We start from the raw sequence: 25,843 nt of genomic DNA, 5'->3' as shown, positions 1-25,843 counted from the left end.
ACTATTTTGTCATCACTATAAGCTAATGATAGAAAAAAAATACATCACATCGTTTTACGGATCCAAAATAAATTGACATTATTACACACTCTTCCAACGTGAGGATATTTCATTACGTTAATTGGGATTTTAAGTTATACTTAGTTGATTAATTTGGTGGAGAAATAGTTAATTGCAGGCCATCGACAGCGATCCTCAAGCGTTATTTGCTCCATGCTGATGTCACCTGCTTTCCCTAGCCAAGGCCTATAAGCTTGACCCCTGGGTCATGGCACCTTCTTCAGTTATTTCGGTGGTCTTCATTTTCCTGGGGGGGGCATGTATAGGCCTGCCCTGTTATCTCTGAAGCAGCTTTTTTCCAAGATCTATCTGTGCCGGCACCATCTGTAGAACCTCCATCTCTGTGTATCTATGACGCTGTTGTGTTTGTGGTGTTGCTAATATTTTCAGACCAACAGATTTAGAACATTCTGACACAGTGTGAAAGTGGGAGAACATTCTAGAACCATGTGAATGGGGAGAACATTCTAAAATGGCTTGAACTGGAGAAAAACATTCTAGACAGTATGAATGGGGGAATATCCTGGAACAGCAAGAATGATGGGAAAACATTGTAGAACTGTGTATGGGGGAACATTGTAGAACCGAGTGGGGAGAACATTCTGGCACAATGTGAAAGGAAGAGGACAATCTAGAACTGTGTATAGGGAGAATATCCTAGAACAGTGAGAATGAGGGGCATTCTAGAACTGTGTATGGGGAGAACATTCTAGAACAGTGTGAAAGGAAGAAAACAATCTAGAACAGCATCAATTGGGGACAACATTCTAGAACTGTGAATGGGGAGAAAATTCTTGAACAGTGTGAAAGGAGCAGAACAATCATGGACTGTGAATGGGGAGAATATACAAGAAGAGTGAGAATGAGGAGAACACTGTAGAACTGTTTACGGTGGGAACATTCTGGAAAACTGTTAAGTATTAGAACATTTTAGAACGGCATAAATTGGGGGAGAACATTGTAAAACAGTGTGAAGGGAGGAGAACATTCTAGCACAGTGTATGTTGACAATTTTCTAGCACAGTGTGAAAGGAAAAGAACTTTCTAGAACTGTGTTTTGGGGAGAACATTCTGGAAGAGTGTGATAGGAAGAGAACATTCTGGAACAGTGTGATAGGAAGAGAACATTCTAGAACTGTGTATGGGGAGAACATTCTGAAAGAGTGTGAAAGGACAAGAATGTTTTAGAACAGCATAATTTGGGGGGGCGAACATTTTGGGACATTATGAAAGGAAGAGAACATTCTAGAACTGTGTATGGGGAGAACATTCTAGAACAGTGTGAAAGAAGGAGAAAATTCTAGAACTGTGCATTGGGAGAATATGCTGGAACAGTAAGAATGAGGGCAGAACAATGTAGAACTTTGTATAGAGAGAACATTCTCAAACTGCATAAATGGAGGGCTACGCTCTAGAACCGAGTACGGGGCGAACATTCTAGAGCAGTGTGAAAGGAGGAGAACATTCTAGAACTGTGCACAGGTCAAATATCCTGGAACATTAAGAATGAGGGAAGAACAATACAGAACTGTGTATAGAGAGAACATTCTCAAACTGCATAAATGGAGGAGTATATTCTAGAACCATGTGTGGGGAGAACATTCTAGAGCCGTGTACAGGGAGAACATTCTGGAACAGCGTAAAAGGAGAAGAACATTCTAGAACTGTGCACAGGTCAAATATCCTGGAACAGTAAGAACGAGGGGAGAACAACATAGAACTATGTATAGAGAGTACCTTCTCGAACAGCATAAATTTGGGGAGTTCATTCTAGAACCGTGTATGAGGAGAACATTCTAGAACAGTGTGAATGGGGGAGAACATTCTAGAACACGGTGAATGGGGAAGAGCATTTAACCACTTCCCAATAACACAGGTAAGGCCCACCTGGTCACTGGTCACTGTGCTGTGGCCTTTAGAGAGAGCGTTTTTGAGAACACTTTACAGTGAACTTTGTTTAGCGGAACTCACTCTGTGTCCACTTATAGAACTTCTGCAATAATGTTCTGCTTCTGGCTGTCTGGCCTGGCTCTGTCAGACAGCCTGCTGATGAGGCACATGAGGGAGAGGTTATTTCAGCTGTTCTCTCTTTGCCTTTTCTAATTCAGTTTGTTAGAAAAACAAACCCTGTAACTGCAGTGTGGCTTCACACGGCCTGAAGAGCATCTCTCCTCGCTAAATGACTTGCTTTTGTTCTAGATAAGCGCACGTCTTGCTGTTAAGAAAAGCAGAACTTATTTGGCTTGAAAATCACGGCGGGAAAGAAAGCAGAAGACAGAGAGAAACTAAGGACGCGCTGATATCGAATTTCTGGGCTGACAACAACAACAGATAACTAGAAAGGTGATTGCCCATCTTAAGCAGTTCCCAGGTGGTTGCTAGGGTGTCAACATACAGTTACTATGGTATTTTAGATGGTTGTAAACGGTTGCTATGGCATCCCTGGTCATAAATGGTTGCTATGGTATCCCTGGTGGTTGCTAGGCTGTTGCTAGGTGGCTGCTAGGGTGTCCCAGGTGGTTGTTATGATGTTGTTAGATGGTTTCTATGGTTCCCTACACACTTAAAAAAGATGGTTCTTCAAAGGTTCTTTAGTAAAGAAAATGGTTCTGTATAGAACCAAGAACATTCAAAGAACCTTTTGCACGATTAAAGGGTTCTTTGCATCGTGAAAGAGTTCTTCAGAATGATGGGGAATGTGTTTTATATGGTTATACAAAACCTTTTTGAAAAGGGCTCTGTATAGCACCAAAAAAGGGTTCTTGTACTGTTACGGGCTAGACATCTTAACAGTAAAAGAACACTTTTTGGTGCTATATAGAACCATCTACAGCGCATTCTCCATCAATCTGAAGAACCATTTCACAATGCAAACAACGCTTTCATTTTGTTTTGCTAGTGCAAATGCAAATATAGCACCTAAAAGGGTATATTATATATATCATTACAAGCTTGACATTGTAACAATAGCAGAACCTTTTTGCTATTTGTGCTGTATAGAGCCCTTTTCAAGGTTCTATATAGAATGTACATATATATATATATATATATATATATATATATATATATATATATATATAAAATCATCTACAGCACATTCACAATCTGAAGAACCCTTTCACGATGCAAAGAAACCTTTAATCATACAAAAGAACCATTTTCTTTACTAAAGAACCCTTGAAGAGCTATTTTTAAATGCACCACATTTAAACCAAGCAGTGAGATTGACAACTGCTCCACCCATGTTCTCAGAAAAAAAGTGTGATGTGTTGGGTTGTGGTGATGTCAGGAACTCACACATGGGTGTGCAGCGCTATAGAGGAGGATGTTGTGGGCAGTAACAGATTTTGGGACCTAGTGAAGTCACTAAGTCAAAGCTGCCCCGGTCAAGGCGTTTATGTTCCTCTTAACTTGGGCTGGTAATGAGTGATAGATATAGAACTTAGAACTTTTAAATATAGTATCCCAACATTGTATATTCCAGTCGTTTCATCATGTATTCCAGTGTTTGATCATATAATCATGAACATACAGTCAAGTCTATAAGTATTTGGACAGTGACACAATTTGCATTGACACGTCTTTGGACTGTATATTAAAATGCATATTCAACACTTGAAATCAACTCCTTTTTCTCCTTAATTGGTCACAAATTAACAAGGGAACAAAACACACCTGGCCATGAAACTGCTTATCAGTCAACTGTCCGATTACCTTTGAGTCTGTGAAAATGCAAAGTAACAATTAACGCAATATTTTTCTCAAACCAAGTCTAGTGGTGGTGTCCAGATGCAAAGTGACAAAAATAGTTTCTGTCCAAACACTTATGGATCTGACTACATATATTTAGTTTAGACAAAAGCAGATTCTTAAGTAGAGTATGTTTTATAGTTTTGGGCTGCGTACTTCATATACACACTGATCCTAGCCCCACCTTGATTCATTTTGGTCAACAACGATGCAAATACAAATCAAGTCCAAATATTGTTTTCCTTTCTAGGAACTTTATTTGTTAAAATCAGTGGCTTATCATACCAAGGTAAAAATATCAATGTGTATGAAATTTGGCAGGCATATTCTTTTGAGACCAAACATTTATAATAAAAACTTTGATCTTTGATCTTGGGGTCCATAAGGTGCTTGGACCCCGACAATCGCCACTCGTAGATGGCTGTTTAGCTCCCATAGCAGTTTCAACAGTCCACAGAAATCCAAACTATATGGTCAGTGGAGCTGATAAGATGGACAGTGAGTGTAGAAACAAGGCTATTCAGTGTGTATTAAGTGAAATGCAGATTAGGTTAATATTCTAAAAAACTAAAGTCTAATTTTTCCCACTTATCAGTGAATAATTTAGCTGTTGATATGAACTGCAAGAGGTACAGTGACTCAGACAAAGAGAGGAAGAGGAAAAACACACAAACTCATGCAGATAAACAAACCCATGGCCTGGAACAGCTGTATGACGCATATGTGGCCCCCCAGTTTGCAGGGCCTTCTCTTTGGTAAACAGCAATGGAGCACACAAAAACCACATGCATAGGCAGAGAAACATCCCGCTTCCCTTTCTATCAAAGCGATTGTTTCTCGGTAGAGGTGAACATGTCGGCGTCCCTACAGAGCCCTGTTCAGAGGCGTGTTATGACTAAGCTTTCAGATGGTGCTAAAATAAGTTTGTGCAACCAGTGTGAAAACATTAAGTTCCAGCTTGCTGTTAGAGCAAGAGAGAACATCTGGAGAGAACCGTTTCAGCGCTCTTCATACAACAGGTCATCCAGGCTCAGAGTCTCAGTCATAAACTAAACTGAATGACTTACAAACCCCCATTTCTTTACTTTCTTCTTCATTTACTGAGGTTCTCTCTCCACTGGGTTAGGAAACACTGACCTACACTCGTTCTCCAAGGGTTCTTTATTAAACATAATGGTTCTACTTAGAACCATCAGTTCTTAAACGCATGCTTAAATGGTGAAATGTTATGTTGTATATGGTTCTATATGGCAATATATCACATAATGTATTTCAGATAAACAAGATATCAAATCATAACTGCATTTTCACAGAGTATCAATACCTATTTGATCATATTTAAAATGAAGATACTGGAAATTGATTTTAAAAGGTATCAGACAGCAAACAGTGCATTAGACACTGAGTGTGTTTACATGCACTTAATAATCCGGTAACTGCAGAAAATCAGATTTCGTCAGTAATCCGATCAACACGTTTACATGTACTTGAGTGATCAGATAACGGGGAAATTCCAGGTCTACATGAATCAGACAGTAATCTGATTTCTGATTTACAACCAGCCAAGAAACTTCATGACCGCTTTTTTTTTTAGAACATTGCGCCACTTTACCTGAAAATATGAACATACATCATCTAGAAGATGAAGAATATTTAAATCCTTCATTTTGCCAAGAATGTATTTGGTTTCATTGTCGCTCCAAAAGTGTTTTGCTGCATTTTGAGGCGACGCTGCTCACTTATTTCCAGTCTGTTTTCACTCATGCGCAGACTGAGTTTACATGCACTGAGAAATCTGATTACTGAGCTAAAATCCAGCCTCTTTATCAGATTCCTTAATTAGATTTCTAGATCGGAGTGTGGTGTTTACATGACCATTTGAATAATCAGATAACTGCAGAAATCTGATAATGATTGGATTATCGAGTGCATGTAAACACACTCAGTATTTGAACACACTGTATTTGATGAACACGTTTACATACATTTATTTTTCTATAGCATATTTCAGTGTATAATATTTCCCCCAAACACTTCAAAATGTATTTTAAAATATATTTGGTTAATATGGCAATATATTCTGAAATATATTTTAGTGTTTGGAATGTATTTTAGCATAGATCACAATGTATTTGATATGTATTTCAAATATATAAAAATATATGTCCATATATTTTTTTTCCATGTGGGGCAAAAGGCTGGAACACATTCTGAAAGAAACCTGTTCAGCTCCTAGCGCACGATCAGAGCTCCCCTAGGAGCTTTAGCTCACACTTACAGTAACAAGAAACACATACACGCTGAATTTCCTCAGCAGTTTGCTTGGGTTGACCTTCTGACACATATGTACACACACACACACACACACACACACAAACTTAACTCATTCAGGGCCCGTTTGGACAGATTTGCTCTTCATGTTATGTTAGACGTTGTAGGTATGTTAAAAAAATCCCGGTTCTACATCATTTTGCAGAAACGGTCGTGTGCTGAGAAATTTAAAATATGGGTGCTTGCACAAATTTAGTGAAATCCAAACTCCAGCAGCACTGTTGTGTCTGATCCACTCGCACCAGCACAACACAAACTAACATACCACCACCACATCAGTGTCACTGCTGAGAATGACCCACCACCCAAATAATGCCTGCTCTGTGGGGGTCCTGACCACTGAAGAACAGAGTAACAGTACGCAGAGAAACAGATGGACTACAGTCTGTAACTGTAGAACTACAGAGTGAAACTATATGGTCAGTGGAGCTGATAGAATGGACAATGAGTGTAGATACAAGGTGGTTTTAATGCTATGGCTGATCAGCGTATGGCTTTTATAAGGTTCTCCTGCAGCATTTACCAAAACGTTACTCAGCTGATAGACAGATAGGGGGCAGTGCTGCCTAAGAGATGGTGGGAGCAGCAGTGAACTGAAGCAGGTCACTTCATTCAAAAGTTCCTGAATAATACAGCAGAAGAACTACATGAAGAGAACTGAACAGTTAGACTTACAACAGCAGAGTGTTTTCCATGTGCCTTATTAAGATTCATTCTGAACATATTCTAAATGTATTCTGAGGATATTCATTTTATACCTATTGATTTATCTAGAACCATAGACTACATAGGAATATGTCAATGGACAGTTATACAGTTACACTACATTGCCACTGCATTCGACGCTTTGCATTGCGCTTGGTGATGCTCAGCCATGGAAACCCATTCCATGAAGCTCTCTATGCTGTTCTTGAGCTGATCCGAAGGCCACATGAAGTTTGGAGGTCTGTAGGGATTGACTCTGCAGAAAGTTGGTGACCTCTGTGCACTATGTGCCTCAGCATCCGCTGACCCCGCTCTGTCATTTTACGTGGCCGACCACTTTGTGGCTGAGTTGCTGTCGTTCCCAATCGCTTCCACTTTGTTATAATACCATTGACAGTTGACTGTGGAATATTTAGTAGAGAGGAAATTTCACGACAGGACTTGTTGCACAGGTGGCATCCTATCACGGTACCATGCTGGAACTCACTGAGCTCCTGAGAGCGACCCATTCTTTAACTAATGTCTGTAGAAGCAGTCTGCAGGCCTAGGTGCTTGATTTTACATACCTGTGGCCATGGAAGTGATTGGAACACCTGAATTCAATGATTTGAAAGGGTGAGTGAATACTTTTGGCAATATAGTGTATATTTCTCAGTTGACAATCAAATCTGTCAGTAAATCACTGTATCTGCTGATTTGTTTCAGATTCTACCATCATCTACATTCCATATAAACTCAGAGGACACGTGTGGGTTCACTGGTGGTTTTGGACAGTAAATAAAATGTCCATATTTGTGTTGTAGTCTGAAATAGATGTCTACAACAGAAGAAATCTGAGTCTTTACAATCAACCATTTCACACCAAACCACTCCGAATGATCCCAAAATCTCTTTGAAAAGCCTTTGAAAGTAGCTGAAGTTGAACGGCTGTCTGAATACCAGTGTACATTTCACAAGTCCTCACAACTATGGCAATACACACGCAGTACACACAGTGAATGACCGGCTTGGGTGACCGTGTTGGAGAATAATTAAACCCTCCATTAAAAGTTAACAGTCAGTCCAGGCCTCAGCTCAGGAGACCGTAACTCTGGAGACAAAACCAAAACACTGGCTGCTAAAGCTCCACCGCCGTCCTTCTCTAAAGGATGAAATGGGATTAATGTGAAGAACTTTACTAATATATTAATACCACATTACTTACTGCTCACTTTCCCTCCCATGAGAGGCCATGTGGCGGCATCCCTGTGAGGATTTCAGGGTTTCAGGAGTGCAGTATTTCTCCCGCCATAAAGCAGAGGTGGGTGGAGATGTCATAGGTAATAGCATGTAGGCTAATCCTGATAGAAAAAACAGCACTGACCAGTATGACCGGTCACCAGCAAAACCAGCACATGTTGTATTTTGGATGCTTGTATGCTAGTCAACCAGCATGACCATGCTAGGCGAACAGCTAAGGCAGCATAGACCAGCTTAGATTAGCATGGAATTAATGCCGGTCTGTGCTGTTTTTTTCAGCAGGGAGCTGCAACTGACAAAAAAAGGTATAATATGACTGTAATTTTGTTCCAGTACTGTACTCAGCTTGAAATTATTAGTAAGAAGGTGTACAACAGCTAAACTCATGTTCGTTAGCATATCATTATCAATTAGCTTAGCGTCTTATCACTTGCTGTTCCTAAAAGATTCGAAATTCTGAATAGAAGGACTCAAATATCACTTTTAGCCTACAATGTTTATCTAAATGATAAGTAACTATTACTACTGAGAGGTTGTTCTATGTTTTGAGGGTATGCTAACTGAGGGCTAGCAGATAACATAATTGCTCACTGAAATTGAATGCTATTTTAAATGTCCTCAGTTAGCTTGTGTTATTTGTCCAAATTTCTACATAAAATAGTGGTTGAGATGTAAACAAAGTCATTCAGAGTGGTTTTAAGTAAAATGGTTGATTGTAGAGACTCAGATGTCTTTACAGTGGTGGTGATAGGAACCAGGAGTCACCATGACTACAACACAAATATAGACAGTTTATTTACTGTCCAGAACCACCAGTGAGTTTTCATGTGGAACGTTCATGATTATAAAATAGTGGAAAATCTGAAAAATAAGTTTTCTTGGGGAATGTTTGCCTCAAACATGTACTCATCCGCAATTAATACCTTTTTAAAATATGTTTTAGGCCAAAACTCATAAAATTTGCATTAAACAACGTCAGGTAGCATATAAACACTTAATGTAACAAGTTTGTTTGAGGAAGACTTTAGCGGCATTAAACTCTTCAGATGTCTGGTTCCTATCACCACCAGTGTCAACAAATCTGATTGAGTGAGTGTCTTTAGAACTGAGCATTTCGCACCAACTTTGTTTACATCTGAACCATTTAATTTTGCAGACATGTTGAAAAATCCCCTTAAAATTATATATTTTTTATGTTGTCAGGTGAACTGCTGCTCATTCTCTCCGGACTGTCAGATCCTCCTCACCTGCTCGGATGACGGTGGGCTTTATCTGTGGAGAGCAGCGACCGGGAAACTCCTGGCTAAAGTGCACGGACATGCAGGTTCGGGCTTGGCGAGTCGTTACAGTCTCTGTTACCGTTCACTGTGGACTAACTGTTTCTGTAACGTTATCTCGTATTTCAGGGCCAGTGAAATGCTGTGCTTTCTCCAAGGACGGCCGTTTCTTCGCGAGCGCGTCTCACGACCGTTCCGTTGGAGTCTGGTGCACTTCAACCGTTGAGCGTGTGCACATACTGACAGGTTTGTGTGAATTTTGAATACAATATCATTATCATTGTTATGCAAGTATTCGTTATAGAAGTGGGTGATATGGCAAAAATGTAATATCACGATACTTCAAAAAAGCTGTCACGATATTCAACATGTTTACATGCACTTGGGTAATCAGATAATAGGGAAACTCCAGGTCTACATGAGTCAGACAGTAATCGGATTTCTGCTTTACAACCAGCCAATAAACTCACAGAAAAAGACGTGACATAAAACTTTTTTTTAAAACATTGAGCCACTTTAGCTGAAAATATGAACATAAATCTTCTAGAAGATGAAGGATAATTATTCATTCATTCATTCATTCATTTTATCAAGCATGTAGTTGGTTTATGCGTCACTCCAAAAGTGTTTTGCTGCGTCTCGCGGCGACGCTGCTCGCTTATTTCCGGTACAGAAGTCTCTTTCTCACATGTGCAGACTGAGAAATCCGAAAGAAATCAGAGTAAGAGTTCACATGCACTGAGAAATCTGATTACTCAGCTAAAATCCAGCTCTCTTTATCGGATTTCTTAATCAATTTCTAGACCTTACTCCTATCTAAGAAATCCGAGTGTGCTGTTTACATGACCATTTGAATAATCAGATAATTGCAGAAATCTGATTATGATCTGATTACTGAGTGCATGTAAACGCACTCATTGTAGCCTAGCTACTGGCTCATGCTGCCATAGAAGCTCATGGGAAGCGCAAGCCCTCCAGAAAAGGGACTTGTAGTTTATATTGTTGTCTGTTGGTTTCAAGATGTGATGTGTGTTACCTGTATTAGTGTGTGTCAGGCACTGGGCCTGGGTAGTCGTGTCGAGTGTCTATATGAAGCAGTGTTCGTGATGTGTTATGTACCTTTCTGCCCAGTGTTAAATAAAAGAGCACTTCTCGCAGGAAAATCATGGCCTCCCCTTTATCCAACTGCCACAGTGTTTGTTTTTTTTACGTCTGATAAATCGGAAAGACAAAGTAATGCCATGAAAAAAAAACAATCAAAAGCTATGAACACAATGATTTATACAAATTGTGCCCTCTTTGCAATCAAACATGCAGTTGGGAGGAGTGTTTAAATACTGATAATATCCACAAAGGCATATTGTGGCATATTGTGATGTAATTTGTCATGATAATGATCAATATTGTCATATTGCCAAGCCCTAATTTATTATAAGGAGTGCTGCACAGCTTTCCGGGCTCTGTACAAATGTAGCATATGCATATATGGGCAGGTGGGTTGCCAGATTGCTTCTGTAGTTTCCACACTAAAAAAAGGTGGTTGAATTTATAAACTAAGTTAAAGAATTTTACAAACTTTTTGCATTCCCTTGCAAGAGTTCTGCATTCCTTAATGCAAAATCATTGTGAGAGAATGCAAAACTATTGGACGGAAACGCAAAACATTTGCATATTTCAGTCCAGCTACAGAACCTAATCTCAGTTAGTGAGTTTTTTCTGTCTGAAATTTAAAGACTTGAAAAACTGAATCATTTTAAATGACGCATAACATTTTTAGCCATGTAGCTCCCTCCACCTCCATTTATTGAGGACTCTCTCATGGCCTCCCACTAGCACTTTGCCATAGCAAGTGGCCAAGCTTCCCTTACGTCTCGTTGACTAGTTTGTTTTTAATCATTATGAGATCATCATCATAATAGTGGAAGATATATTATATCTAACCACCGATCTGTGTGTTTGTGAGAGTGCATTAAATCGAGTCTAAATATTCAGGCCACACAAGGAGTGTTGAGACAGTGAGCTTCAGTGTGGACGGCAAGTGGCTCGTGTCAGGGGGGTGGGACAACACGGCCCTACTCTGGGACACTGAGGTGAGTGGTGACCAATCACGTTTCACAGCACAGAACAGGTGAGGTCTAGCCAATCGGACGCCATACAGTGGGGAACAGGTGTGTACTAGCCAACTGAGTGTTTGCAAAATAATGACTGACACACTTCTCAGCCAATCACAACCATCTCTAGGCACTACTTCCTCTGTCAAAAAGTCCACAGAACAAACCTGCAGTGAGAGCGGTGGTGGCAGTAAATTGGTCAGAATTATTATAGACTTTAAAGGATGTGACTGAGGAACATTTACTTCAAACACACATTATCCTGGTTATCTGGAGGGTGTATTTATTTCATACCTGAAGCTGAAAAGTTTATTCGAAAATCAGTAATGTTTCAGAATAACACTGGATGATGCATTCATTAAAGTGTTGTTATTGTTTTAACTGAGAATGTATTGTGTTTCATTGCGCAGACTGGGCTGAAGATGAGGGAGCTACTGGGTCACAGTGCTGCTGTTCAGAGCAGCGCGTTCTCCACTGACTCACAGCTTCTGGTGCGGCTCTTTTCTTTTTGTACGCGTGAGTGTTCGGCCTCCAAAACTCCACTCATAGCTTCACTTGACTGATGCACACAGCAGCTGCCCTGTTAGCTGTGGTGTGAATGTTACACTGAAGTGCTATCTTAGTGTAGCAGCCCTCTCTGGTACCAGTGGAGTAATTACTGATGTAGTAATTACTGAACTTTAAAATACCCAGTGGTGGACAGTAACTAAGTAAATGTAATGAGTTACTGTACTTAAGTAGTTTTTTGTGTATCTGTACTTTACTGAAGTTTTTCCATTTTGGGCAACTTTTTACTTTCACTCCACTACATTTCAAAGTCAAATATCTCACTTTTTACTCCACTACATTATGAGAAATCTGTCGTTCCTTTTGTTTTATGTGTGTATAAAAACAGAACGTCAAAACGAAAGAAGCGTGAAGGAAGAACACCAATCAGGGCACAGCGCGCACTTTGTTTTGAGCTTGTTTTGACCTGTTGGTCATACCGACCCAGTGCAGCACACGGTTCAACATCAGTGCAGCAGTGTAAAAGTTTGGGAGAGTCTATTCAACATAAATGATGAACTAACCTAACTTTGTGTAAACAGACCACAATATAGAAATATGTACACATATGCAGTTGTGACTGACGTGTCTTTATTCTGAATTTATACAAACACATTCATTTTATAGTAAATTAGTTTAGGCTAGTTTATGTTTATGAACAGAGACCTACAGATGCAGTTTAGTAAAGGAAACTCATTTGTGAATCTGAGTTTCAGTTTTTATTAAACTTAAATTTGTAACTAAGTTCAAATAAATCTTAAACTGAAACTTTGCTTGTTTGTAAAAAGTGATTTCAGAGCCACTCAGTTCTACCTGATGGAAACTGTTTGCCTTCAGTGTTTTGTGCTTATGATAATTTTAATAGACATCAGCGTCACTAATTAATGACTCTATTAAAAGACTGGTTTACCAAGAGCGACACTGGAGTATTTTCACCTAAAATGAGTTAATGAAGCGAGTCTTGTTACAAAAATGATAATAGGACATTAAAGTCATAATTAATCTTTAATACTTTTACTTTCGATACTTAAGTGCATTTGAAGGTAAATACTTTTGTACTTTTACTCAAGTGGAGGTCTAAAGGGAGGAACTTCTACTTTTACTGGAGTAATATTTTACCTTGGGTATCTCTACTTTAACTCAAGTACGTGGTTTGTGTACACCACTGAAAATACCAGTGTTGTTTTCTGAATAATACAACATTGTTTTTTTTTACATTTTTGTAAAAGTATATACATTTTTGAAAAAATGCTTATGATCACAGGCTGTGAATGTGCTATGATGGTGAATATCCCTTAGAATGAAATAGGCCTTTTCTTGTCACTGCGCCTTTAAGACTGATATGTGTAACCTAGCTCTGTTCTGATTGGCTGTCCTGTATTGGGCCTCATTCAAAAAGCAGTCCGAGCTAAAACACTCCTTATAACTTCGGTGTGAACGTGCGGGGCTGAGCTGCTGCAAGCTGAATAGGTGAATATATGTGAATGTGTTAGTTTGTTTGTTTGTAACATCACAGAAACAGTAAATTTACAACAGGCTTGTTTCGCAGCTTAGTTTCCATGCATGGACAGTCTGGACTGGGGGTAATCTAAGGGATATGTCTTGATAGAATGTGCTTGTATGATGATCTATTATGTTTATTTGTGTGGGTGTTGTGCTGCCTGCAGGCCACAGGCTCCTGGGACCACTCAGTTAAACTGTGGGGTCTCAATGGTGATAAGGAGGTTGTAACATTGGATGGGCATCAGGGAAACGTGGCCTGCCTCTGCTTCTCCACCACCGGGATGCTGGTGAGGTTCAAACCCCATATTCTTCTGGTCAAAAATGTTTTTTGGTCAGAGTTTGTGTCGATACTTAAAGGGTCGTGTTGTAGTTAGAGCTGTTATGATCTCATCTTCACATTCTGGGTGTGGAATAAAACACTGCACAGTCAAATGTTCATGATCTGTTGTAACTACACAGTGTGCACAGTATCAAACAACATTTCCCAGCTGCCCATGGTGCAGTTGTGTGAGCTGGTTAGGGTTTGGGATTTATGGTATATGTAGTCTATCAGGTAACACTAGAGAACACATTCACAGGGCCTTGCGACGTGCAAAATGCCTCAGTTGCAATGATTTGGGATTTTACAGTTTGCCTGCTGAACAATAAAGTCCTCCCAAAAGACCTTTCTGTGTTTATGAGCTGAAGCGCCCCCTGCTGTTTCTACTGTTTTTAGCCTACATACCATTTTTTGCCTGTTTTTTTTCTGATTAAATCACATATTGAGTAACACTCAGTCTTACTTTTATATAGTATATATAAAGTATTTAGTTTTGTGTTTTGAAATGAGTGCCAATAGCACCCCCTTGAGTGCTAATAGTGCCCCAGAATTGTCATTACTGTGGAGGAAATGACTCTGAAAATGTACATTTAATGAACAAAATGAACATTAGAATAATGTACAATAATGATTGTGTTTGGCTTCTGTTTTTTAATAAAGTGACATTTTTAGTGAGATTTACACTGTTCAGAAGCAATTTATGTCATTTTAATGTCAGTGCTAAAAAAAAAAGTCTACCTCACTTGCAACTTTATAGCACCAGCACTACATTTTTTTTATTGTATTTTTTTTAAGGGGAGACATTTAAAAGCATGCAATGACAACACATCATTCCATGCACATGTTAATTTCCAAATATATATCCTTTCTTATATCTTATAACCCATACCTCTCCCCCTTTTTGTGCTCTTTAAAAGTATTTTTTTCCCTCTTTTTAACATTCTCAAAAGAAACACATTGAAACTTGATGCCTGGGGGTTAATGGATAAATAAATAAATAAGTCAGGTAAAATGGGAGTGCTCACTCACACTGTACCTCAACAAACTCTGGCCTTACAGACTTCATACAGTTGACCCATTTTAACTGTAATTTTACAAATTGTGCCACCTTCAGTCTAAAAGTATTTTTTCCAATAATATATATTTCATTGACCAGGTTTATCCAGTCATCCACTGTGAGGGAGGTCAGAAGACAGTCTCTTCCTTCTTATAGCTTTTTTACTTGAAATATTAGAATGTCTTATAAATATTTGTCCGATCTTGTTGCATCACAATTTAGCAGCACTAGGAAAAGTGTGTCAAAAAAAAAATTGTGTACTGCCCAGTCAGTCCACATGGCACATTGCTAGTTAATAGCTATCAAACACACACAGAAAAAGCTGCATTATTGATTACTGGCCACAAACAGGGCTGGATTAATGACTGACCCTAGTTATAGTTAGCACGAGCGCAAGGTCTTCCGTGTTTTGTCCGTTTGTGTTTTTTCAGGCGTCCGGGTCGTGGGATGGAACCGTGCGCGTGTGGTCACCACAGAGGCGCGTGTGCGTGTTCGTGTTGGGCGGGGGTGAGCGTGCGTGGGTCAGGTGTGTGGTCTTCTCCAGAGATGGACTGGTGTTAGCGTCCACAGCTGAGGGGGACACGGTGAGAGAGCACGCTCAGAAACAGGCAGACAGAGAACAGAGTCAGTGGTTCACTACACTGAATGTTTATCTCTCTCACAGGTGAAAATCTGGGACATGGCGAACGGCAGGTGTATTAAGTGTTTACAGGTGAGTCAAATGTCAACAAGTGGTGGGCACAGTGGCGTGAGTACACTGCAGTGTTCACCACTATTAAAGGAGACACACAGCTTATGCACAAGTCATTGTGCTTTATTAAACGGCTGTAGTCGGCCACAGCCACGCCGTACAGCAGCAAGGCATTCGGCTAACGGCTGACGCTACACTCAGCTCATGTCTGCACTTTCTCACCTCCAGCTCTGACTGACACCCAGTGAAACACATATAATGTAATTGCAATGGATTATGGAACCATTTTGTTCCCTAACTAAAGATACTTTAGACGTACCTTGAGGGAACCCCAGGACTCTTAGTTAAACAACAGGAGTAGTCAGTCAGGTTTGGTGTGAAATGGTTGATTGTAGAGACTCTGATGTCTTTACAGTGGTGGTGATGGGAACCAGGGGTCACCATGACTACAACACAAATACAGACATTTTATTTACTGTACAAAACCACCAGTGAACCTACACTAGTCTTCTGAGTTTATATGGAATGTTGATGATGGGAAAATGTAGAAAATCTGAAATAAGTTTTCTTTGAGGACTGTTTCCCTCCACCATGAATGGCATTTAAAAATATACACCGATCAGGCATTTCAAAATCTTTATTTTTTTTGTGATGAGTTCATTCTTTTCTTGGTGTCCTAATTGTAGAGCCCATTTTCTCTTAGGGTTCTTTTACAGGAGGGCACAGGTTTTGGTTCTGTGTTCATCCAGAGAAAGAGAAGCAACAGTTCACATACATATATACATACATAAGTCAGCCATAACATTAAAACCATCTTGTTTCTCCGCTCATTGTCCATTTTAGCAGCTCCACTTACTATATAGGTGCACTTTGTAGTTCTACAGTTACAGACTGTAGCAAATCTGTTTCTCTGAATACTTTGTTAGCCCCCTTTTACCCTGTTCTTCAGTGGTCAGGACCCCCATGGACCCTCACAGAGCAGGTACTATTTGGGTGGTGGATCATTCTCAGCACTGCAGTAACACTGCAATTGCCAATAACACACATTGACTGTCTATTAACATATAACAAATTCACTTTGAGATTGGGGCTTCACTTTACATGCATGTTGCAGGGACAGAACATGAGCACATATACATATCCACACATTCTATACGTCCATTTACATATTCACATATACCCGGGGGGAAGGAGAAAAAAAACACCCCTAACTAAGGTAAACAATAACAGGTTTCCATCTTCTTATAAAAATAGGTACTTTTAACTGTAGCTGGGCTGTCATGTGTTCCATCATATAAACATGCTTGACTTTTTGTAACCACTGTACAATCATTGGGGGGTTAGGCGTCATCCAATTAACCGTAATTAATTTTCTTGCCACCATCAACAAAACATGCATTATGTAACACTGGTCATTGGTAAACATGTGTTCTAGTAACACTTCCATCGAGAACAGTAATGGGTCCATGGGAATATGAACTTCTAGAATTTTCTCCAACTTCTCTTTAATATTCTTCCAGAATGTCTTTATTTTTAGACAGTCCCAGAACACGAGTATGATCACCGACCATACCCACACTTTCTCCAGCATTTATTAGTAGATTTTTTTTTAAAAAACACATGCAACCAGTGGGGTCCTGAAAGACCTCATTTAACCTTCCAATCAAATTCTTTCCATAGCTGGCTCCCAACCCCCGCTGCGACATCTGGAACAGACATTTTCCCAAACTTCATCCTCCACTACTGTATTCAGTTCCAATTCCCATTGTCCTTTGAAATGTGAAGTGTTGTCTTGACAGTCAATCATTCGTTTTTTATAGATATGAGATTTGTTTTTTTGTTGATGCACTGTGTTCAGACAAATGTATAAAATGGGTTTCTATATTGGTTGGTTGTCTTTTAATAATATCCCAGTTTGTGGTTTTTGTAATATAATGTCTAATTTGTAAATATCTAAATAAGTCACTTCATGGTAGAGCACACTTGTCTTGGAGTTGTGAGAAAGATTTAAATATATTCCCAGCTGGTTAATTGTTTTCAGCCCCTTCTCAGCCCATCTTTTATATGCATTATCCCATATGGAAGGCATCGCCCGAGACAAAACTATAGCTCCCTTTAACTGTTTTTGGACTGAAGCCCACACCTTCAATGTGCATTTAATCCATACATTACTTATTTAAATTTTTTTCCAAGATTGTTGATTTAAGAATGGGAGAGTAGATAATGGTATTCCCGATATAGAGTTTTGTTCAATGGAGACCCATCCATTCTCTAAACCATTGACCATCCATGCCACCACTGCTCGAAGCTGGGCTGCCCAATAGTAGAGTTTAAGGTTGGGTAAACTCAAACCCCTTTCTCTTTTGAGGACATTAACACTTTCAGTTGGATTCTTGGTCTCCTGTTTTGCCAAATAAATGCTGATATCCATTTTCCTAGCAATTTGAATGTAGACTATGGTATTAAAACAGGTAGAGATTGAAATAAAAAGAGTAGTCTTGGTAAAATATTCATTTGAAATTCCCCTTTAAATGAACAAAAAAACACAATGCAGTCTTTCAAATGTTCAGAAAATAATATGTAGCAAAAACGCAGCCTATATAAATGGGTTTATCAGGGTGTTTCTCACTCAAAGTGATGAGTAAACTTTAAAATATACACTCATTCGTCATTACGCATAATAATCATGCCTGTACATTTTTAATTTACCTCCCTGTAAGTGTAATGCAGTAATTTAGCACTATGTGTGCATGTGCTATAGGGCCACAAGGACTCCGCGTATGGGTGCGTATTCAGCCCCAGCGGTGCGCTCCTCACCACTGGCTCTGACCAGCTGGACCTGGGAGAAGAGGAGGATGAAGATAGCGAAGAACAGGAGAAGAGGAGCAAGAGAAGAAGCAGCCTGGAGGAAGACAACAGGTCAAACGCAGAGAGGAAAGACCAGGCCTCTCATGCCAATGATCCTTTCTGTGGACCATCAGGAGCTCCATAATGAAGTCTGGATGTAACACTGCGATGGACGTCAGTAGGATGAGTTTCATTGGTTGGGCGCTCCATCCACCACGCGGTCAACCCTGCCCAGGCTTAATATGCAAAAGTTTGTCATGTTGATTTTTTAAGTGTAACTTAATACATACTTTACTTCTGCACATTTTAGTACACAATTACTGTTTATTTGCTGAATTTAACATATTGGAGTAAAATATAAACACAAAATGTGGCCTGTGCAAAAGTTATGGCACATTTTGAATTTGTTTCTTGTTAGACTCAGCAAATAATTAGAAATTGTGCTGAAAAAATACCACGTTAGTGTGTTCTCTGTAAAGGACGTGTTATTTTCACTCAGAACTTCAACATGGAATTTAACAGCGGTGTTCAAACTTTTGTTTACAACTGTATCTATGCCGTTATTTGGTTTGTTAGGTGAAAATAATGAACATATATTTCTGCTTTTCAACTGAACATCAATGTATGATTACCGCAAATGAAGAAGTTGGAGAAAAACTGTTTGTGTCTCAGCTTTTTGGCTCATAACTATTTTATGTGGAGGTTTGCTAGTATACAATTTTAAACAGCAAACATTTGAGCAGGCAATGTAACCTGAATGACTTTCCTCTTCTTTCACTGAATCTGAATTTTGTTTTTTCAGTATAAAGCTACATTTGATGAACCTTAGTTTCCCAAAATTTCTGCATAGTTCAGTCATTCAAATTTGACTCTTTACAGTGGTGGTGATAGGAACCAGGGGTCACCATGACTACAACACAGATATAGACATTTTATTTACTATCAAAAACCACCAGTGAACCTACACGAGTCTTTAATAGAAGTAATACTTATAATAGTACAATGGTGGTCAATTTTTAGCAAAATAGGTTTACAGCAGCCTACAAATATCCTTCCACCATGAAAAACCCAACTGAGGCCAAAACCTACAGCAAAATAGTGTCTCAGTCATCAGGCAGTGAAGTCATAACCACTTCATGTAGTAACTTTGTCAGGGAGCTTTTAGAGGTGGACGTCTGGTTCCTATCACCACCACTGTGAACAGTTCGGACTCGGTAAGTTTCTCCAGAACAGCGTGTTTCATACCAAACCACTCTGAATGACTCCGCTTACACGTTTAACAACTATTTAGCTGTGCAGAAATTTTTTGTTCTTATTAAAACTGTTTGTACATAAGTGCTCTAATTTCTGCAAACCTCCAAAGACCTTTAAAAGTGACAATCATGATTCCTCACCATCACTGTAGTAAATTCCAACTTTTTTTTTAGGACTAGTTATGAGCGAGTTAATACAGCCGTTTCCAGCAAACCTCTTCCAAAAAAAGAGCACAGGGTTCTATTTAAAACTACCCAGAATTGAAATAATTTCTGTAAGCAATCATCTTGCAGACTTACCTAAAGAAACCCAGTGTCTAAACATGCATATGTGCGTCAGCACCTACTTATTGGTTTATGTTTTAATCCAATACATTGTTGGTTCTAACTACAGGAAATGCATCTAAACAGACTGTGGTAATTAATCATACGATACACAGCAAACAGATTAGGCTGAAAATCGCCGGTGTTCCTTTACGCTCGTTTCCTCTGACAGACAGACACGGAGGAGTGCGTTTTGTCCAAAGGTGGGGTGTTTTATTCAAGTGGAAAAACAGCAGTACAGCCTTATGCCTTGACGGCGAATTTGCGGACTGAATACAGGCGGGATTTCCTCTGCATCTTTTTGGTCATGAGGCTCTCCTCGTGCTTGGTCAGCTGTCGGCGGATAGCGCGAGTCTTCTTGGGCCTCAGGTCCAGGGGCTTGTACTTCTTTCCCTGAAAAACAGAAGGCGAGAAAGGTCAGCAAGGTGCGCCGGGTTTGCCTGACAAGTTAGGATGCACAGTCTTCTATATTGGAAGATCAAAGCGCCAGAACTGTAGAACTGAATCAGACTACACTTGATTCAATTCGATACCTTGAATCAGGTGTACCTGAACGGAAGTATTGTGCCCTGTATTTATTAGTGTAATCACAAGTTTTATGAAACATTATTTATTTTAAACAGGTATATTAAAGCAAGGGAAACCATCTTGTCCAGTTCTAAGTTCTATAACCCTCCAAAAGCATTCAACAACCCGGAAATGCAGACTTGATGCACAAATGAAAAATCTGACCGAACTGCAAATGAATGTAGGCTGCCCACAGCAGATGTGTGTCACAGAGGGACTCTGCAGCGAGCAGCCCGGATTACTGTAGCAAGAGAATATTCACACCATCTCCACAGACACAGGAGCAGCGCTGGGTGATCATCTTGCTCAAACATGACGCCTCCATCAGCAGGTGTGTCACCTTCTGATCTATAATAAATGTGCGCCTAAACTTCTTGAACCCACAAGAAAAAGACCCTGTTTTAGCAGTAATTCAACTTCTGAGAGACAAGGGCTAAATGGGTTGAGCTCCCCTTGCCCCACAGGGTCTAATGGCCAATCTAAATGCCTGGACTCTGGCCCCATGGCCTTCGGTCTCACAGATTTTGGACCTACGTTCTGTGACAATCACTGAAACGCTCAAGAAGCTGGATGTGTGAGGCTGCACTGCTGCAAGTGTATTTATGAAAATAAATGCTAACGAGGGGGTCCTTCAGCTCCAGCTACTCCTCACAGGGTCTTCAGAAGCATCTACGCAAGCATGATGTGTCAGATCATCAGGAGAAAGACTGGACATCCCTGTTCTCAAACCTGGACTCCAATAAATGTTATGCTTAAGTAAGCAGACCGTGTAAAAGTATATTGACTGAACTGTGAGGCCATAGAATTATACCCACAGAAAGCAGGGTTGAAAACCAGGATTCCCAGCCTCAGAATACAGCTGGTCCTGTACACTTTCCCAAAAAGGACCAACACTAACAACCTGAGTTTAGATTAAACTACAAAACAAAACGCAACCCACCCACTTCAAGCTTGATCCCCTGTCTTCTGAACATAGTAATTTTGGAGAGAGATCACCAAACTCACCTTGTAGAACTTCCTCAGGTTCTCTTTCTGTGTCTGGTTGATGACGGTAAGAACTCTGGCAATGGACTTGCGCACCACACGGCTAGAAAGAGGAGAGAGAAAAGAACATGTACAAGTCATTAAAAAGTCAGCCAGGGCAACTGAGCAACAGCAAACTCACCAAAACATAAGCAGTCACAGGCTTACTTAGCTTAGGTAAAGCTAAACAGCGCCGTATAAACACTTGCATTTTGTTCTGGTCAAAAATTTGTTTGTCCAATGAAAAAATTACTAGAGATGCACAGACATGACTTGGGGACCGACGCAGATATCGTATATTTCATGTGCCTGTCTGCTGTTGCAAAAACATTTACAAAATTTAGATATTAACTAAATACACCTGGATTTGTATTACACAGAAATACCACTTATGTTGGGTTACAAATGCAGTAATATGATGTGCATATTTCAATGTGGTAACCCAGAATCGCCTAAACCTTCTGCTCTTCAATACATCAAATACACTAGGCTCTTAATTCTGCAGTGCTCCACACACAGGTTAGTGTTTCCTGTGCTCTGACCAATTCCAAGTCCACCGACTGGGTTACTCAAACACTGTGAGGCACACGGCCCACTCATCACTCACATCTTGGAGAGCTTGGAGGCAGCACCACCAGTGACTTTGGCGACGCGGAGCTGGGACAGTTCCACCTTCAGGTCATCCAGCTGCTTCAGCAGCTCCTCCTTCTTCTTACCGCGCAGATCTCTGGCCTTGATCTTTGCCTGAAAGCACAAAAGAAATCATGCCTGGTCACTTTAGGCCGTGATCACAACCAGAACGTTAGTTGAGAGCACAGCACATCACGTTATGAAAGTTATGAGACAATTAACATCACTGGCCTCGTTTGTGACCCTGATTATGAGCCTCTCAGCAAAACGTTTTCTATCACGTGCTTTAAGCTTTTGCTGGTGTTTGTATAAAGGAAGACATCTGATCCAAGTCATTATAACCAGAATCAAACACACCATCACATCAAGTGGTCACCAATGTGTTTATATCTCGATTTTACACATTGACCATATCGTGCAGCCTTACTGACAATACTTAACGTCAATTCACCACATATTAAACAGCCTCAGGAGCCAGTAAGAACAAAGTGCTCGCTTCAAACGACACATTAACACTTACAGTTAATGTCTCCGTCCTTTAACTAAGGTCCTGAACATAATTTCTCAAGAAAAGTGTCAAAAACTGACGAAGCTCAACATCGGAAACGTTCGGCTTTCTCCGCTGAATCTTCGGCTCATGGTGTTTGCAATGCTTTAGCACCGCTGCCTATCAGTTAACCTCATTAGCTCGCCTTAAAACCCCGGGAAAACGCCAGCTTTCTCCAGAATCAGAGATTCGTGAAGATCCTGGTCATTTTACCCATCTGTTGATTCATTTCTTTAACGGGGACGTTTTTTTTACACGTTTCTAAAACAGCCGAGCTCCGAGCAGCTCCGGCTACAGGCGGCGCATTTAAACATCACATTACAGCAAAACTCCACCATCATATCTCGAAATACTGAACTCAGACACTTCAGATGAGATTGATCTACGTTTAGAGCCCCGTTCGGGCTGTTTAACCGTCGAGAAACGCCGGGATGGCGTTTGATTCTCCGGCTGAAATTAAACTGCTCACCATTTCTCTCGATGGCCGCCACAGGAAAGGAAGGAGCGGAGGGGGCGCGCGGACATCTACCGGGTCACGGTGGAATGTTCCACTCAGTTATGGAAAGGGCGGGGGGAGGTGGGAGAGACCAACAGGAGGGAGGAGGGGGGGTGGTTTAGTCTAAATTAAACACCTGTAACGCTTTAAAAAGGATTTTAGCAATGAAAAGTACCGTTGTTGTAATGATTTAGTGTAGATGAAGTTGATGAGAAAATCAAATGAGCAAAATCTTGAAACGGTGCTATCTGTCTGTCTATCTATTTAGCTTTCTGCCTGTCTATCTGTCTATCTGCCTAGCTATCTATTTAGCTTTCTGCCTGTCTATCTGTCTAGCTATCTATTTAGCTTTCTGCCTGTCTATCTGTCTAGCTTTCTATTTAGCTTTCTGTCTGTCTATCTGCCTAGCTATCTATTTAGCTTTCTGCCTGTCTATCTGTCTAGCTATCTATTTAGCTCTCTGTCTGTCTATCTGTCTAGCTATCTGTTTAGCTTTCTGCCTGTCTATCTGTCTAGCTATCTATTTAGCTCTCTGCCTGTCTATCTGCCTGTCTATCTGTCTATCTGCCTAGCTATTTATTTAGCTTTCTGCCTGTCTATCTGCCTAGCTATCTATTTAGCTTTCTGCCTGTCTATCTGTCTAGCTATCTATTTAGCTTTCTGTCTGTCTATCTGTCTAGCTATCTATTTAGCTTTCTGCCTGTCTATCTGTCTAGCTATCTATTTAGCTTTCTGCCTGTCTATCTGTCTAGCTATCTATTTAGCTTTCTGTCTGTCGATCCATCAGTTTTTGTGTGTTTCACTTCTGAACTTTATTGGTTATCAGTTTTTGTATGTCTACATTTTCTGGTTTTCACTGTGGAAAGTTTCCCCTGTTTATCTGTGAAGAAACCTCTAAAAGTATCAGTACCGGTGCTACATGGGGATGTCAGCTGTGCTATTACGTCAGATCATCAGAGAATGAGAGGTGAGAAATAGGTTCCCCTTTAATTTGCTCTGGTAACGGACCAAAAGAAAAGGAGTGGTGTCACCCATCCCTACATCCTAATGTGAGCAAATGATTCAAACCAAGACTAATGCACAAAACAAAATAAGGGTCCTTTACATAAAAAATATTTCATAGGTTCGTTGCTCCCACTGAAGCAAAAAGCTGTTAGATTAATTCCGTGAGTGTGAAACATGGACGAAGGTAAAAAAAAAATAAATAAATTAAATTTGTTTTAATGAAATATTTGCACAACAAGAGCGACTTTAGCCATCACACTACTGTGTTATGAGTGCGGATCAGAGCACGTTCATAAAATTCTTTAAAAAAAAAGTACAGCCAGGAACAATAAACAAATAAGTAAACAAAAACAGAAAATAGACACAACGAAAAGGCTAAAACACATTACAAAACCATCAGAAACAAAAATAAAACAATTAGTGGTTTCTGTGGGTTTTTCAACAGGGGTACGTTAAAAAACTAAAGTTTGTTTTAGCCTAAAGCTTAATATCATGCTCAGGTTAGGCCTGCGTGTTATATGTCTACATAACCCGTTAGCTTACCCAGACAACATCAGCTGTAGTTTGTGCTATATTTACCCTGTGAATCTCTATCTGCGTTCAGACCAAAGTTGTTTTAGCCTAAAGCTTAAAATATAATGTTAGTCCAGCGCAAATTTACTGGAAACCCACCCAAAACGACTGACATTCTCTGTTTGGGTCCTGAATACAATAACATGACTGAGGAGAGCAGCAGCGTTTCCTGTCTGAACAGTCTGGCCTGTAATGTTCCTCTCCCATACTTTGAACTGTACTGATTCTCCACATACGGAACAAAGCTATCCTATCAGTTCAACACGGAACACGTCTTTTAGGAAGGTTCCGTGTTTTACGGGACGGTTGGCCTATCTGCCTATTGTGGCCACTTAGCTAGCTATGCTAGCTGAAAGCTCATTGCTAACACTAATACTGCCCACAAACATGTTAGCCTTCACTGTTTTTACCAGCTGGACAATAAAAAAGCAGCTTTCTGTGCCACATAAGCCAGTGATTTTTACAATGTTGTTGTTTTAAATAGAACTTTTATATGCAGTGTGAATTTATTAATGTATTTATTAGCACTGAGTTCCTTTACATTCAGATACAGACACTAAACCGTTCATCCACTTCAGCTTAGTAACGTTATCTGGCTCAGTATGTCAACAATATTCATCAAATTCGCAATATCAATTCTCGCCATCACAGCAGGAGCTAGACAGCTATTAGCATTGAGTGAAAGGTGCTAAATAAGGATGATTATTAGTGTTATAATTATTATTATAACTATTATTAATCAGACAAAGTACAGAAACCACTCAAACACAGCTCAATGGTTCTAGATACATTTTTATTAGTTCATTTCAGTGATAAATCTCATTCATCCCGCATCCATTCATTCAGGGTCTTTTTCATTTCCTTCTCCACAGTCGTCTCCAGAAGCTCCTCTTTCCTGAGCTCTTTTCCTCCTGCAGCTCCTTCTTCCCCTCTTTCTCTTCTCCTCTGCTTTCCTTTCTTTCTCCTCTGCTTTCCTTTCTTTCTCCCTT

At 40.0% G+C, this 25,843-nt stretch overlaps 2 protein-coding genes across 2 annotated transcripts; one reads left to right on the top strand and one right to left on the bottom strand.

Annotated features, from left to right (window-relative positions):
• The first annotated feature begins 7,924 nt into the window (after positions 1–7,924).
• wdr38 (WD repeat domain 38) lies at positions 7,925–18,740 on the top strand. Its single transcript, XM_036588298.1, has 9 exons — positions 7,925–8,146; positions 9,289–9,409; positions 9,492–9,608; positions 11,355–11,452; positions 11,884–11,964; positions 13,687–13,809; positions 15,330–15,482; positions 15,563–15,610; positions 18,351–18,740. The coding sequence occupies exons 1-9, from the start codon at positions 8,078–8,080 to the stop codon at positions 18,579–18,581; spliced, it is 1,041 nt and encodes a 346-aa protein (XP_036444191.1). The 5' UTR covers positions 7,925–8,077; the 3' UTR covers positions 18,582–18,740.
• Positions 18,741–20,200: 1,460 nt separating this feature from the next.
• On the bottom strand, positions 20,201–23,334 carry rpl35 (ribosomal protein L35). The gene is made up of 4 exons (XM_036588677.1): positions 23,250–23,334; positions 22,211–22,347; positions 21,586–21,667; positions 20,201–20,406 (listed from the first exon to the last, which is right to left on the bottom strand). Exons 1-4 carry the CDS (start codon positions 23,250–23,252, stop codon positions 20,257–20,259), a joined length of 372 nt encoding a protein of 123 aa, XP_036444570.1. The 5' UTR covers positions 23,253–23,334; the 3' UTR covers positions 20,201–20,256.
• Positions 23,335–25,843: the final 2,509 nt, after the last annotated feature.

This window comes from Colossoma macropomum, unplaced genomic scaffold, assembly GCF_904425465.1.
Source record: "Colossoma macropomum unplaced genomic scaffold, Colossoma_macropomum, whole genome shotgun sequence".
NCBI classification, from domain to species: Eukaryota; Metazoa; Chordata; class Actinopteri; order Characiformes; family Serrasalmidae; genus Colossoma; species Colossoma macropomum.
Note: the sequence above shows the minus strand (reverse complement) of the source record. Positions and strands in the feature narration are given on the sequence as shown.

Coding starts and splice junctions, on each gene's coding strand:
- wdr38 (XM_036588298.1), top strand. CDS start 8,078: ATGTGGCGGCATCCCTGTGAGGATTTCAGGGTTTCAGGAGTGCAGTAT. Junction 13,810..15,329: donor TCTCCACCACCGGGATGCTG/GTGAGGTTCAAA, acceptor GTGTTTTTTCAG/GCGTCCGGGTCGTGGGATGG. Junction 15,483..15,562: donor CCACAGCTGAGGGGGACACG/GTGAGAGAGCAC, acceptor TCTCTCTCACAG/GTGAAAATCTGGGACATGGC.
- rpl35 (XM_036588677.1), bottom strand. Junction 21,668..22,210: donor GCCTCCAAGCTCTCCAAGAT/GTGAGTGATGAG, acceptor TCCTCTTTCTAG/CCGTGTGGTGCGCAAGTCCA. Junction 20,407..21,585: donor ACCTGAGGAAGTTCTACAAG/GTGAGTTTGGTG, acceptor TCTGTTTTTCAG/GGAAAGAAGTACAAGCCCCT.